At 45.2% G+C, this 15179-nt stretch overlaps 1 protein-coding gene across 5 annotated transcripts in view; it reads left to right on the top strand.

Moving 5' to 3' along the window:
• Nucleotides 1–15179, top strand: part of LHFPL6 (LHFPL tetraspan subfamily member 6) — a 249540-nt gene that overhangs the window by 184259 nt on the left and 50102 nt on the right. For all 5 annotated transcript variants that reach the window (XR_012158734.1, XR_012158732.1, XM_073342600.1 and 2 more), the window contains exon 3: nt 14725–14823. Coding sequence is in view for 3 of the 5 variants with exons in the window: in XM_073342600.1 (XP_073198701.1) it covers nt 14725–14823 (99 nt within the window). In the remaining 2 variants the exon portion in view is untranslated. The remainder of the gene's footprint in view (nt 1–14724; nt 14824–15179) is intronic.

Genomic DNA, 15179 nt, shown 5'->3' with positions numbered 1-15179 from the left:
TTGATCAAGTGAAAATCAAAGTGAAGTGAAGATTCTTCCACATCCTATGTCACAGACTGTGCATTTGTTTCCCACAGGCAGTTCAAAAGTTATGGTTAGGATTTTGAAAACTACATTTGATTCTCTTTTGATACACTCAGGCTACAGCTAAAGCTGCTGGCGAGGATCGCAGCTTTTTGCTGTGCGGGATGCTTGCATCTAAGAGGCATTTATAATGCCTTTCCTGTCTGCACCTCTTTATTTTTGCTGCCAGTGGCCTTCTTTCATATACTTTCTGAAAAGGGGGAGGGAGGGAAGAGGGAGCTACTCTTCCATCAGTAATCATTCTCTGAGATTTTCTTGCATCTGCTGCAAAAGGAAACTTGTGCTCACAATGTGAAAATGGCTCAGAACAAGAGGGAAAGTGTCCTTTGCAGGCAGGACACTGATGAAACAAAAGGAGGAAAGCTAACAAAGCTGGAGGCCTGCATGTATTTGTTTGGAACCTGGGGATCTGGGCTTTGAGTGAAAACATGGGCAGTTTGTGCTCTCTTTGAAAACCTGGGGACTAATGGGCCAAAAGAGAGAGCAGAATGTTGGAGGCAAGATCCCTGCAGAAACTAACAGCTTTTTAAATTTTGCCCCCCCCCCCCCCCCCCGCACTATCTGCGTGTTTAAGTTGAGGATCCTTCCAACATTCTGCTTGACTGTTTGGAAGAAAAATCCTGACCAGGCATGTTGTTTTTATTTCAAGGGTTTCAGTGGCACCAGGCAGGCACTGAGTGGCGTGGAGCTGCCCCACCTTATGAGGAGGGCTGGGAGGAACTCTGGAATTTGTGACGATTGCGACATCTCTTGAGGGAGTGCTGCATATTCCCCAGTGTGTGTGTCTGGCTCCTGTGCCATAACTCTACCCGTTAACATCCCCTCCCTATGTAGGGTGTTTTGCTAGGAGGGAACAGTTGCTGTGCTCAGGGGAACACAAGGGTGGTGCTGGGGTGTCTCGTGTCCTCACCGCCCCTTGTTGGAGTAGCACAGCACACTTGGCCCTTTAGTGGCCAGACCTGTCGGAGTCTGCAATAGAAACCACTGAACTATGTGTCAGTGCAATCTTCTCTGAGGTTCTCAAACACAGATTTTAACCCATAGTCCCTTAATGGGGGTCTGCAGACTCTCTGGGGAAATGGGAGGGGGCTGCTAAATTGTCCTTGTAATGGTTTGTGAATGTACACAAGAATGGAGATCACAAGTGCACTGTTGGGGGCTGCTCTGATCCTCCCTCCAGTTCCCCCCCCTCCAAATAATTAGAAAAGTTAGAGCTCTTGATCAAAAAGTTTGAAAACTTTCTATCCTGAGGCACAGTTTTATCTGTTGTCCAACAAGGCAGATACCAGAGATCACACTTGCAAACCTTACCCTTTTCTTATCTGGTGGAAAAAAACCTCCCGATTCACAGTTAAGGAGAAGTGGTTGAATTTCTGTGTGGGAGATCACAGGCAAAACTGGATGTTAGAACTTCTGCCTGAAGAGGAGTCCCTGGGGAACTACATACAAGAGGAGGGAGAATAGGAGTTCTAACTGTAACACCATAAAAGGAGAATTCTATGAGTGCCTGCAGATCCATATTTATAGGAGAACTGTTTCGAATGAGCCTGCATGACTAGTTATGCCAAGAACAGCAATGGAAGAATAACATAGTTTGGTGATCTGTCCTTATTTTTATGCATCCCTTGAATTCAGGGACAGTGCATACGATTTATAACATCAAGTGATCAGCAGTTATCCTCAAATCCACTTTGATTAAAATAGCATTTGTCTGAAGTATTTTAAATTTATTGTATGTAGTTGAGCCCTACTCTAAAATCATTATTCAGGCACTCCTCCCACTGAAGTCAATGGGAGTTTTGCCTGAGTAAAGAATTTGCCTGAGCAGAATTTGGCTACTCTGTCATATAGGATTTCACTTTAAATCCAGTTTAGTTGCAAGAGCACATCTCTAAGCCAATGACACAACAATCCACATCCTTTAGCTCAATCTCACTTTCATGCTGTAAGCTTCCTTTTATAATGGATAAATGCTTTGGAAACATTATGTCAAGGAGATTTTTCAAACTGCATGAAACCGAGAGTCAAACTCTGTGTTGCATTTGAACCTTGTTTTGGAAAGTACTGTAGCTCAAAGTGACAGATGGGAATGTGAAAACTTTGTCATCCTTGAAGTTTCAGAATGGCTTACAGACAAAATATGTGCAAGGGAACAATCATAATTAAAATGGTCTTGAAAGGAATGAGTTTCTTTCAGGTACAGTAGATGACCTGAATATTTGTCAATGGAGCAATGTTTGTTAGAATTGCCCAGAAAAAAAAACAAAAAAACTTAAAGGATTTCTTTTTGATAATGTCCCAAACTATGACTTAAGGGAAAAAAAGCAGGAGATAGAAAAAAGACAAGGACATATTTAAAGGGGGGTTATTCTCTGAAAAAATTACTATAAAAATGGTATCATGCAGTTCAGTTTTTATTTTCTCTCAGTGACTTGCACATCAAATTTGCTCAAGTCAAGATGTTTTTTTCTCTTTACCCTGCAAGTTCAACCTGGGATCTTAAAAGTCAAGGTGGGTTCCTTTCATCTCATGCTTCACTGTCACTGATAAAGGTTTTTTGGGCCCTCAGTTACATCTGTGCAATCTGTTTGCTGTTGCCTTCAGAGTATGCCCTTAGTGACACCTGTGCAGTCCCATTGCTATCAGTGGGTTTGTGGTGTGTAACTGATTGGAATTTAGGAAACAATTCAACGTAGGATGCACAAAAGGAATAAAATCCCCTAACACCGCTGTGAAAGGTGTTATGCTCTTCAATGACCACAAGTGGTATAGCACCATTGGCTGTGTATCCCGTTTGGAAAGCAAAGCCTGTTTCAAGAAGACAGAGTAAAAGGATAAGTCTGAAGTTAAGCACTCTCTCTGCTATCAGTACCACTTTCTTTCCCCAGTGATCACCATTAGTTTTTCCATTATACTCCATTGAATCCTGTACTGTGTTTAGGCTTCTCCTTTTAAAGAGATGGGATAAAGTAGTTAAAGATTTGGCTTTTCTTTACAGGCCTTAAATAAGACAACAATCAAATGGACCGACATCCTGCCACGTGTGTGCAACATAATAAGAGGGGGCTTCAAGGAGTATGATGATGGATCTGAGTTTATAACATAGTCAGAGCTAGTTAATGTCTCTCGGCTTATTAATCCACTCTATGTATTGTTTCAGGCTTGTCCAGACCCAGACAATTCTCCACGATTTTAATAGATGTTAATATTTTCCCTCTTAGTGGCGGTCTGGTTGCTTAATGCCACAAATCATCACTTTATAATTTCGTGATGAAACTTAGTTCTGTGTAAAGATGCTAGTGTAATTCCTGTCTGCCTTTTCCCTGCTTAGCAGTATCAGCCATAAGCAGCAACTATTTGTAAGTTAATTGGTTTTGAGTCACAAACTCCAGTCCATACGAACATAAAGCACTTTTAAAGTTCAAAGTGGGAGTTAAAGACAAGTGCTAGTCATGCCTACAACATGAGCAATAGTAATGCTTATTGTCTGTTTTGTAGCAATGTGTCTATAATGGGGGTGGATGAAGCTCACTCACTGTCACTCATCATTCTACCACCTATCACCCTGATAACTCGGTTTACTGCCATGTCAATTGTAGGACCCTTGATTGTGATCCAGGGGTCTGCCAGTCCATTCATCTCAAATTTTACTTGTGTATTTTTTATGTAGTTTTACAAGAAAAAGCAAATGAGGAACTTGCCAGCTTAAAGACCAACGAAAGGGCAAACCACAAGGAGCTATTGGGTTTGGAGATCACACCAGGGTAGTGAGGCTTGTTTAGGTTGAATAAAATGGGTAACTGTTGGAGTGGTGATGGAAATGGATTAGGAGCTTTCTAAAGCTTAACAGGGAGCATCATGTGTTTCTAGAATTAGATTTTTTTTATAGCGATAGGTTGTTGGCCTATCGCTTAACCCCAACCTGGAGGACGAGTGGGTTGCTTTATGTCTGGTCCCTACCCTTTGACCTGTCTAGCTTAGGTGACCCTACAAAGAACTAAAAATGACATAGCTCACAGGGTCATTGGAACACACAAGCCTTCCCACCCCATCAAGGTGCATTCCCCCAGGAAGGGCCTAAGTGGGAAAGATTCACATTCCGGGCTCATCTGTCTGACCCACCTTCCCTTCTCCATTCCAGTCTGAGAATTTGGTAATACACTGAATCCTGTGCTAAGGAGCACTGCTATGAAACAGCCTAGCCTTAAGCAACCACTTAAAGTATCCCCAAAGTCCAGTACAATTGTATTCTACCTTTAATTAAGAAGTCATTGAAAAAATTCCTATTGATGTCAGTGGGGACAGGATTTCACCCCAGGATTCTAGTTTCTACCATAGCAAACAAGGAACTCCCACTGAGGTACTCGCATCCTATGGCAGGAGAAGGGATGCCTAGAAGACCCTGGGGCCCCAATCTCTTCTCTGGTTCCTTAAGGCCAATTTAACTGTATTAGGTTCTGCACCAAACAATGCATAGATTATATTCTAGGAACCAGATGACCTGATTGACTCATTGATGTGCAGCTGGAGAGGCTGGTTAACCATCCTAGCAAACTCAAGTACAAATGCTATCAAGAGGCCCTGCCTTCTGATTTGCAGGTGAAGGAAGGAAAGCAATCAGGCTAGGCCTCTCTACAGTCCTGCTTCTGGCATGAGAGAGTGTGTCAAGCCGGGAACTGCAGAGCTCACATGGTGAGTGTGGCCACCAAAAGAGGAGGGCCTAGGTGGCTGCTTGCTTTGCTTGTGTTTAAAGCTAGCGGTGACTATCAGAATGAAAGAAGTGATTCACAGATTCCCGGCCTGTGCACAGAGTAAGAAGCCCTTCACTTCCAGTTGTGAAATCACTCCAGAGGGCTGCTTATACTGCCAGCTCATCCTCCATGACCCAGCATGTCATCCAAAATGGATTTAGATATGCTCATTACTCCACGGGTTTTGCAGTGACAAGCTAGACCTCTCTACTGACTGATCCCATCACATCTGAAAGCTGTGACTCTCCTTTTATCAATCTGCATTTTATGGACACATCTGCACGCTTCCTGTTCCTTTTTTAAATTTTCTTTTGATGATTGTAATGGGTACAAAAGATGAAAGATGATGGTAATTACAACTGGATGCTTTTTTCTAAAGAATGCCACAGGCATTCTAAGCATGTTAAGCAGCTGCATGGCTGGGTGTGGAGAGTTGGAAAGCATTGCAGGCTAAATATTCTAACTATTGGGCAGACCAGGATGTGCATGCTGGAATTAAATCAGTGTTGGCTCGCCACTGAACTTTCCAAATTAGGTTAGGGTTTTTCATTGCTTTCAGGGCAGTTTGATTTAACTTAGCTCTTAAGTGGAGGCTGAAGCCTTTCAGCACAACCAATATTCCTTGTGACTAGCTGAATTATCTGCAAACTTTTATGTTAAAATATCAGGGTTGAAAATAACTGGAGATTATAGTAAACAGGCTTGATGCTCATACAGCTCCTGATCCAGGTGAATGCTTACAACTATGCAGAGTCCCACTGAAGTCAATGGGGCTTCACTGGTGCCAGTCAGATTACAGGACAGGCGCCATAGGGCTGATCCAAAATCTATTGAACTCAATGAGAGTCTTTCCATTGACTTCAGTGGGCTTTGAATCAGACCCGTAATCTTCTTGGAAGTGTTACATTAAAAGGAGAGACAGAGATTTTCAAAGGAATCTAGAGGATTTAGACACCTACCTCCCATTAAAAATAATGGGCTCTGAGTCTAACTCTTCTTGACTACTTTGAAAATGTCAAGAAGACACCATCTGTATGTATGTTTGTAATTAAACCCCCTTCATCTTACTGTCATGTGGCTCCATGCACTGACCAGTCCATTTGGGCTCGGGTTGTTTCAGTCTTCACTGAAAAGAGTGCACAAAGAACCTCTGTGCACCAAGCTGGCACATACATCTCTGGCTGTTATATCTTCCTCGCTCTCTGCACTCAAGCAGTTGCTGTCTGTGCTTCTGGGTCTCATCGTAAGCTTGATGTCTCAGAAAAGCTAATCCTATTTTGATTTTACAGAGTCTGTCAGGAAATGTGGAAAGCTCTGCAATATTGGTTGTTCTGGATGAATAAAAAAATCAGTTCTTGGCTGAGAGGGGCCAATTTAGCTACATCAGTTTTTCACTAGGGAAGCCATGAAGTTAGGTGGCAGCTTCCTGACTGATCTCATTGTCACTGCCTGGAGTCAGAAATCAGTGCAGATTTATAGATAAGGGAAACCACAGTGGCTTGCTTATACTCCACAAAAGAAACTGATTGTTTGCTTGTTGCTGAAAATATAACAGCTCACTGGGAGTGGGGGAGAGCTGTGTCTCTTTGGAATGGGGAGTTGATCTGGTCTTCACACAATTATTTGCCATTTTCATTTTGGCTTATTAGTTCCTGGGTGACAAAAATAGTAAGAATCAGAAATCAGTGCAACGGGTTAGTTATTGGAAAATGTGAACTATTTAACACGGTGCAATCATTTGCAAGAGCACTGCTTGCTCCTACTGCACGTCCTTTGGAGCAGCTTAACATTTCAAGGGTCATGCCAGCCATACCTTAGATTTTTTATCAATTAGTACCAGATTACAAGTACTGCGTGTACATGATGGGCTTTGTTTCTGATCTCACACTGGCTTCATGGTGTTTTCTTCCCATTAAGTTCAATAGAATTCCTCCAGATTTACATAAGTAACTGAGAACAGAACCAGACCCAATGCCTTTGACTGTGTAGTCCTTCGCCATGGCAAGATGCTTCTTTTGATTTGTGATGTTTTGACTCTGCCAGGCCCCAGAATTTTCTAGTTTGTTGAAAGAACCAAAAAGGAAGCTGAAACACAGAAGCGGTATTAATTATATTATTCATTTATATTGCTAGTGGTCTCATCTAGGTCAGTGTACTTTTGTGTAGGTAATTTACAAACACATAGTAAATGACAGTAGCTGACTCAAAAAACTTATACCAGGAAAACTGAGGAGAGAGATATCCGCATACTATGAGCCACACTGGGCCCTCAGATATACAAATGGGGACGTTAAATACTTTAGTGAGAGATACATGCAGTATCTGAGAACAGAATATGTCCCTTTTTTCTAATGAATATATGGGAGGTGTTTTGACACATTTATAATAATAATAATAAACAAATAAAACTTTGAACTTGTATAGCCCTATCTATCTGAGGATCCCAAAATATTTTACAAACATCATTATTTTAGATTCACAACATGCCTGTAATATAAACTAGAATTATTATCCTCATTTTACAGGTAAGGAGGCTGAAGTGAAGAAATTAGTGTCACAAAGGGGTCTGTGACAGACCCAGGAGTAGAATACAGATAGCCTGGGAATATTTTAAAAGGTTGCTGTGGACTTGTGTAGGCTCAGAAATGCGGCTTGCTTGCCCTGGAATGTCCCTTAGGCTACAGATGTAAGGTTTATTTAAATCCACTGCTCTGTCAGAGGAATTAAAAGCCATCACACCAAAGTCAATAAATGAGTTCTGCCTGGTGCTCTGCAATACCTGTCTTATAGCCATGCACATGATGTCCAACATGTTGTGCAGAGACAAAAAACAGACAAAAAGAAGCCCATTTGGGCTTTTGCTGTATTAGGCATCCAGCAAAACATAATCCTTGTCAACTCAAGGACAAAAAGACCCAATCCTGGGTCCTTTGCCATCGACTTCATTAGGAACGGCATAAGCTCAAAATTAATAGGCAATATTCTTCCTTCTAGGAAGCTACTACAATTGAGAGACAAAATAAAGTTAAGAAATTAATTTATATATATATATATATATATGCATATATTTATTAATATATATATACTGGTTAACTTTGTTTTGTCTCTCAATTGTAATATATAAAAATATGTAATATATAAAATGATAGTATGTTCCAGAGCGGACACTTCAATAGTCAGCTTTCTGTAGCTGAGCTAGGAGTGTCGTTTTCTAGGTCACTGGTCCGTGAGAATTTTGCAAATATAAAATATTTGTGAATGCTGTTGATACAGAAAGCTGGCAGCACCGCTTATATAGTATTCCCATCTGGCCAGTAGAGAATGATATCTAGGTGACCCTCCAGAGAAAGCCATTCCCCCACCCTCCGTGTTGCAGTTAAGTTATGTGGGGAAATCTGGGTGAGGAAAAAACATTAGCTCCCCAAAGGCACAGAGTCACAGTATCCAAATGTGCGGTTGGAGAGAATACTCAGAACAGGACGTTCGGAAAAGGTTGGCCTATAAAAGGGGGTGGGTGGGAAATGTTTGGAGCAGTATTTGTGGAAAAAACACTGTCAACGAAACAAAACCTAAATTGAACTGGAAACAAACAGCCCTTTATGAGTTTAACAGGCAGCCTGTACGTTTTTACCACCTGATGAGAGTAACTGGCAAGGGCTGTCTAACAGTTTGTTATGCATTCTTGGCAGGAATAACATTGTTATGTTAATATTCCTTTCACTTGAATGCCAGGATGCTGAGCTGGCTTTGAATGGAAGGAGTTTTGAAGGAGGAGAAATTCCCAGGACCCATTTTGCTGCTTAGGGCTTTCTTTAGTATCTTGGTGCTTTCCCAGTCTCTTGTAGCTATCTGTTTTTTGAGAGGTGAGGTGCTTTCATTGACCTCACTCACAGCTATGGCTGCTCAGAACCTTTGGCAATCAGGCCATAAATGTTACAAAATGATTGGAAGACCTTTGTCTCTAAACTTTTATATATGTTGTAAATATTCAGTCCTAGTCTGAGAGGCCCTGTTTGGGCCTACATTACGACTGTGACTGCTTGGGGAACAACCTCTACTCACTACATGTTTAAAATTGACTGAGAACATAATTCAAAGTGGCTATTGTTTATGTCAGTCTACCTGCTCCTGCTAGCTCTGCAGCCTTGGATAAATATCAAACAATATCCCTAGAGCAGGCTGCCTGGGGCAGCGGGGGCAGGCTCATGTGATATGCTGAGCTTATCCGCTACTATATGTTGGAGGAAGCAAACAAAACTAGGTTAATTTTATGCTCCCACTATTAAAGTTGAAGTTTTAAAAAAAAAAAAAATGGTCAGGAAGAGAAAATTGCTTCTCTTGTTCCCCCAACTATGTCTTCCCCTCTTCTAGGCCCTTCACTTGCTCCCTAGCGCTTTCTGTTCAAACTCCTTATTCCAGGTTCTGCCCAGCTCTCCCCCATCACATACCCCTGATGATGTTTTAGTCATTGCTTCAACAGCACCAGAACATGACTGATGTTCTAGTCCTTTGTTTCCTTCTTCCGCTCATCATTCTGTGACTTTTTTTTTCCAGACTGTCCCATATCCCCAGAACAGCCTCCCTTCTCCTAGGTACCAAAGAACCACCTTTTTTTCCTTCAGATCTTACCTTAGAACACCCCTCCCCTTCCTTTGTTAATCTCCTGCCCATGCTAACCACTCCCTCTCTCACACCTGATATAATTGTTTAAAAACAACAGCACAAAACTTACAAATAAAAATCTGGAACGACAGTGAAAGAAAGAAAAACACAAAGGGCCAAATTCAGCCCTGTTGTAAACAGATGCATCTCCATTGATACCAGTAAAACTGTGCCTGCATGCACCAGAGCTGAATTTGGCCCATAACCGTGGGTCACACGTGATCTGAATGCTTATGTTCCAACAGTGCGGACTGTCCTCCCCCTTTATTGTCTATTGCCTCCTCTACCCCACCTCCATCATCTATTGTCGTCCTTTGTTTATGACGATGTGCCTTATTTAGGGCCTTTGTGCCTGGCTGCCCCAGGTTTATGCAAGAGGATGGAAAGACTCAAGAAACTTTGTGCCCTGAGCAGTGGCCAGGTACAACTGCAGCTTATGTGTTTTTTTCAGCACAGGTACTGCTCCCTCCTAGTGTGAAATCCTGGCCCAGGTGATGTCCAAAGTAAAATTTCCACTGACTTCAGTGGGGCCAGGATTTCACTCCTCGTGTGCCACAGGAAGTATCATGGCACTTCACAGAGGGCAAGCTAGGAAGGCTACAGCAGCTGTGTCCCTCTGTACCCACCTCACAGGAAGTAATGGAGCTCTGGGCTCATGGATGTGACGTAGTCTCAGGAGTTAGCTGAGACAAAGTAACCTGATTAGCAAACCTGACTGCTTTTCTGATCATTTGCCCTAAGGGGAGGAAAGAGGGTCTTGGAGCTAAGGCATGAAACTGGGATTCAGGAGATCCTGGTTCTATCCCAAACTTCCTGTGCGTTCTTGGGCAAGTCACTTCATACCTCAGTTCCCCAGCTGTAAAATGAGGATAACACTCTTTCCTTATCTCCCAGGGGTGTTGTAAGGCTACATTCCGAGGAGCTCAGATGCTAGGGTTATGTGATGAAACAAGTACCTCCTAGATAGACAAATAACTCCAAGGGGATCCTGAGTGAGAGTTCCTCCCAGAGCTTCCCGTGAATTAGTATAGCTCTGCACTGCCCCAACAGGAGCCAATGCCTATATATTAATAATACCTAGCACTTATATAGCACTTTTCATCGGTAGATCTCAAAGTGCTTTCTAAAGGGGATCAGTATCAGTATCTTCACTTCACAGATGAGGAAACTGAGGCAGCGGAAGGGCGAGTGACTTGCCCACGGTCACCCAGCAAGCCAGTGGCAGAGCTGGGAATAGAACCCAGGTCTTCTTAATCTTGGCCCAGTGCTCCATGCGCTAGGTAAAAGACATGATTACACCTCTAGATTGCAAGCTCTGTAATGATCTTGTTGACCTATAAATCTGCAAAGTGCCATGTGCCCCTGGGTTTATGTAAGTCGTAATAATTATCAAGCTTCTACAAGGCCATTATCAAAATGAAGTTAAAAAATAAAACTATGCAGTATATTTTTAAATGCCCTGTAGAGTCTCCCCTTGTAAAGCTGCAACCAAAAGTTCACCATCACTAGCTAGACCAGGGGCAGGCAAACTTTTTGGCCTGAGGGCCGCATCGTGTTTCTGAAATTGCATAGAGGGCTGGTTAGGGGAGGCTGTGCCTCCCCAAACAGCCAGGCATGACCTGGCCCCCGCCCCCTATCCGACCCCTACTTCTGGCCACCCTGGGACCCCCGCCCCATCCACCACCACCCCACACACATCCCCTGACCACCCCCTGGACCTCCTGCCCCATCCAACCTCCCTATTCCCCACCCTCTGACCACCCCGACCCCTATCCACACCCCCGGCCTCCCCTGCCCTCTATCCAACCCCTCTCCGCTTACCGCACTGCCTGGAGTACCGGTGGCTGGCAGCACGGCTGCACCAGGACAGGCAGCCTCACCGTGCAGCACAGAGCACCACCGGGTCAGGCCCGGCTCTGCAGTTGTGCTGCCCCAGGAGCTCGCAGCCCAGAGCATTGCGTTGGCGGCACAGTGAGCTGAGGCTGCAGGGGACGGGGAACAGCAGGGGAGGGGCTGGGGGCTAGCCTCCCGGGCCAGGAACTCAGGGGCCGGGTAGGACAGTCCCCCGGGCTGGATGCAGCCCACAGGCTGCCCACCTCTGAGTTAGACGCTGCCCTTTCAGCAGCAGGGGCAGCAACAGCGGAGAAGAAAGTTTGATAAAAATGTTACATCTTTGCAATGATCATGGCCTTGTGACGATTACAAAATACACATCCATTCTGGGTGGCATGAGGGGCTGACAAATCAGCACAGGTGAATGTTAAGCTTCCAGCATAGGTTCAAAAGTTCACTTGCTTTTGCCGAAATGGTTCATGGAAAATCGTATGTTCTAGGTTCCGGAGATACGAATTCATAGACTTTAAATCAGTCTATTTTGGCCCTAGACTACGTGAAAGCGAGAAAAGCAATGAAGGATTAGAATGGTTAGGCTTGATGGTTGGTTTACTTTTTCATGTTGGAACAATTATAGAGCATGACTGATTGTTGCATTAATTAATCAGAAGCAGTCATCTTTTAAATGCTGTGATTAACGTGGCACCTGTTTAACCGTATGCTGAATTTTCCAAACAAAATATGTAGCAGTTTTGAAGCATAAAAAGGAAAAGTTAAATCCAAGCTAGCTACAGAGTTTCTTTTCCACTGGACTGACAGCGTATGTCTACAGAGCAATGTAAGCACAGGCGAGAGCCTGGGCTCTAGCCTAATCCGCCTTGCATCCACACACCAATTGTGTTAATCTGAGGCTTGAACCTAGGGTTCCAGGACCATGAAGAGCTGGAGGGTGCGAGCCCATGTTAAGATGGGACCTAGGGTCTGAGCCCTATTGCTTTCCTGCCTGCACACAGCCCTGGATTGACTTGGGTCCTGTAAATTCTATGGATGTATCCCAGAGTTCCCTGGGGCAACTTTCTTAGTCTTCTCTATGCAACAATCTGTGGTGCAGTCTATTAAGGGCAGCAGCTCAGGTCAGCGTTAACCCATTGTCTGCTGAGCACCAGTCTGCAAGGGCACTATCAGAGAGCCTGCAGGGTTTTCAGTGGAGACAGATCAGAAGAAGCGTTTTGCAAAGAGAGCTACTTCCTGGTCAGAAGAGCACAGCCAGATTTTGGTGCACGCTGCCTGGGCACCCCTGAACATGCAGACCCAGGGAGCACGGTGTGGGGCCAAGAGTGGAGCAGGCACTAAGTGGTGCCCTGCAGGGATGGGGAGCAGCAGAGTTCCCGGCTCAGCATGGTTGGGGGAGGGAAGACCCCTGACATCCTGGCTGCTCCCCCTCCCTGCAGGGAGCCGCTGAGTCCCTGCTCTGCTCTCAGGCCCTCCCTGGGTTCTGTGTGTGCAGGGACGCATGGGCAGCAATGCAGAGTCAGGGCAGCAAGCGAGAGCCAGCCTGAAACTTCCCCACAGCCTCCTGCAGCTCCAGCTCCTCCTCGCTGCTGCACAGAGTTTGCCTGCAACAGGGAGCAAAGCTGACAGGCAGGAGGCGGCTGCCAGGATGTTGGAGGTCATCTCTCCCCATGCCAAGCTGAGATGGAGGCTCTGCCGCTTCCCAGCCCTGCAGGGCAGCCACTTGGTCCTGCTCCACTCTGTCGCTTGCTCCCAGGTCTCCCTGCCCTCCCTGGGGCTGCACGTGCAGGGGCACCCACGCCCTGTGAGGGCCATGAATGGGAGCCGGCCCCAAAACTTCCCCAGCCTCCAAGGGAGCCTTATCTCTGGCTCCAGGGCTGAAAAGGGGGCAGGGATCCCCAAGGGGTGCTAGAGAAAGAGAGAGAGTGTGATTTTCCTCTGAAAGCTACATTTTATGTCAAAGTTCAAAACAAACAGACAAAAATAAATAAAAAACCCAACCAAACACAAATACCTTAATTGAACGTCCCATTTTAAAAATGAAGAATTGCAAAATTTCACTTTAATAGTTTGACAGCCCTAGAGACTGATGTCCTGGTGAGCCTCAGAACAGGTGCACATGGGCATTTTCCTGCCCATGTGACTCAGCCTAGAGGCAGAGTGCCCACTTCTCAGATTAGATGGTAGTTTAGTATAAAACAGGGGTGGGCAAACTACGGCGCAGGGGCAGCATCTGGCCCTTCAGATGTTTTAATCTGGCCCTCGAGCTCCTGCCAGGGAGCAGGGTCTGGGGTTTGCCCCGCTCCATGCATGCTGTGTCTCTGCTCGGCTCCCGGAAGCAGCAGCAGGGGCCTGCCTCTGGCGTCTACATGCAAGGGCAGCCAGGGGGCTCCACATGCTGCTCCTGCCCGAAGCATCGCCCCCACATCTCCCATTGGCTGGCAACCATGGCCCATAGATGCTGCCCCTGCAGCTCCCGTTGATGGGGCAGTGCGCAGAGCCGCCTGGCTATGCTTCCGTATAGGAGTCAGAGGTAGGACATGCCACTGCTTCCGGGAGGTGCTTGAGGTAAGTGCCACCGGGAGCCTGCTCCCCTGACCCCGTCCAGCGCCCTAACCCCCTGCCCCAGCCCTGATCCCCCTCCCACACTCTGAACTCCTAATTTCTGGCCCCACCCCAAAGCCCGCACCCCCAGCCGGAGCCCTCACCCCTTCCTGCACCCCAACTCCCAATTTCATAAACATTCATGGCCCACCAGACAATTTCCATACCCAGATGTGGCCCTCAGGCCAAAAAGTTTACCCACCCTAGCATAAAGCCTTCTCAAACTGCAGTCAGCCTACTGAAACAGCCACCAAAGGAGCTAATGATGCAGTTTACGTACCCATGCTCTGTATGGGTACTGGAGTCCCATCAATAGCACCGTCACAGTTAGGGCAGTAGAGTTTTCCCACAATGCAACACATTCATAGGACTAGAGTGTCCACACCAGGGGAGGAAGGGCATTAGGCACTCTGACAGTTACTTTGACTCAGGTCTGTGCACTGTAGTGTGGACCTCAGAGCCCAAGGTTCAAGCATGGGTCCAAAAATCCTTACCTAGGGTTAAAAGGCAGTGTAGACGCTCAAGGTTCCCAGACACAGGTTAGCTGACTTAGGTCCCACTAACCCTAGGCTTACATTGCTGTGTAGACATATCCACAGTAGAAGGTGTGGTAGAGAAAGCGATACATGCTTTGCCAGTGGTCCCAGCATAGGTAGCCTCATGATAAGAAGTTAATGTGACCCTTTCATGTAATTCCAAGTATTGATTTTACCTGCAGGCCTTAGTTACGGTAATGGTCATGGATTGTATTAAGTCTTGTTTTCCTTTCTCTCCATAGGCTTGTTGATTGGCTCTGGCTGTGCTCTCTATCCTTTGGGTTGGGACAGTGAAGAAGTTAGACAGACCTGTGGTAACCTTTCCAACCAGTTTGAATTGGGTAAGTAATTGTCAATGAATTGGAGTTCCTTTAAATTCGAGCTCATTTATTGTCTCTAAATGTAGAGAGGGGCCTGGAGAACATGCTTACTGAGAGCAATCCTTGCATATTTGCCGGCTGCTACTGTGTATATTATTCTATTGCTTAATGTAGTGTGCTAGGGCATGGGACTCCTTAAATCTTTACTATTGATATTTTCCCCATGGAAAATCACAGATATCATCAAAAGGAAAACCTCTTTTTGAAAGCAGAATTTCTGAAGAGAAATTAGAAGCAGTTACATCAAAAGAGACTGAGGGATGACAGGAGACAGCAGATTAGATGTGAATTTGGCATATGGCAGCAAAAACATCAGT

Source organism: Lepidochelys kempii, chromosome 1 (genome assembly GCF_965140265.1).
Source record: "Lepidochelys kempii isolate rLepKem1 chromosome 1, rLepKem1.hap2, whole genome shotgun sequence".
In the NCBI taxonomy this organism is placed as follows: Eukaryota; Metazoa; Chordata; order Testudines; family Cheloniidae; genus Lepidochelys; species Lepidochelys kempii.
Note: the sequence above shows the minus strand (reverse complement) of the source record. Positions and strands in the feature narration are given on the sequence as shown.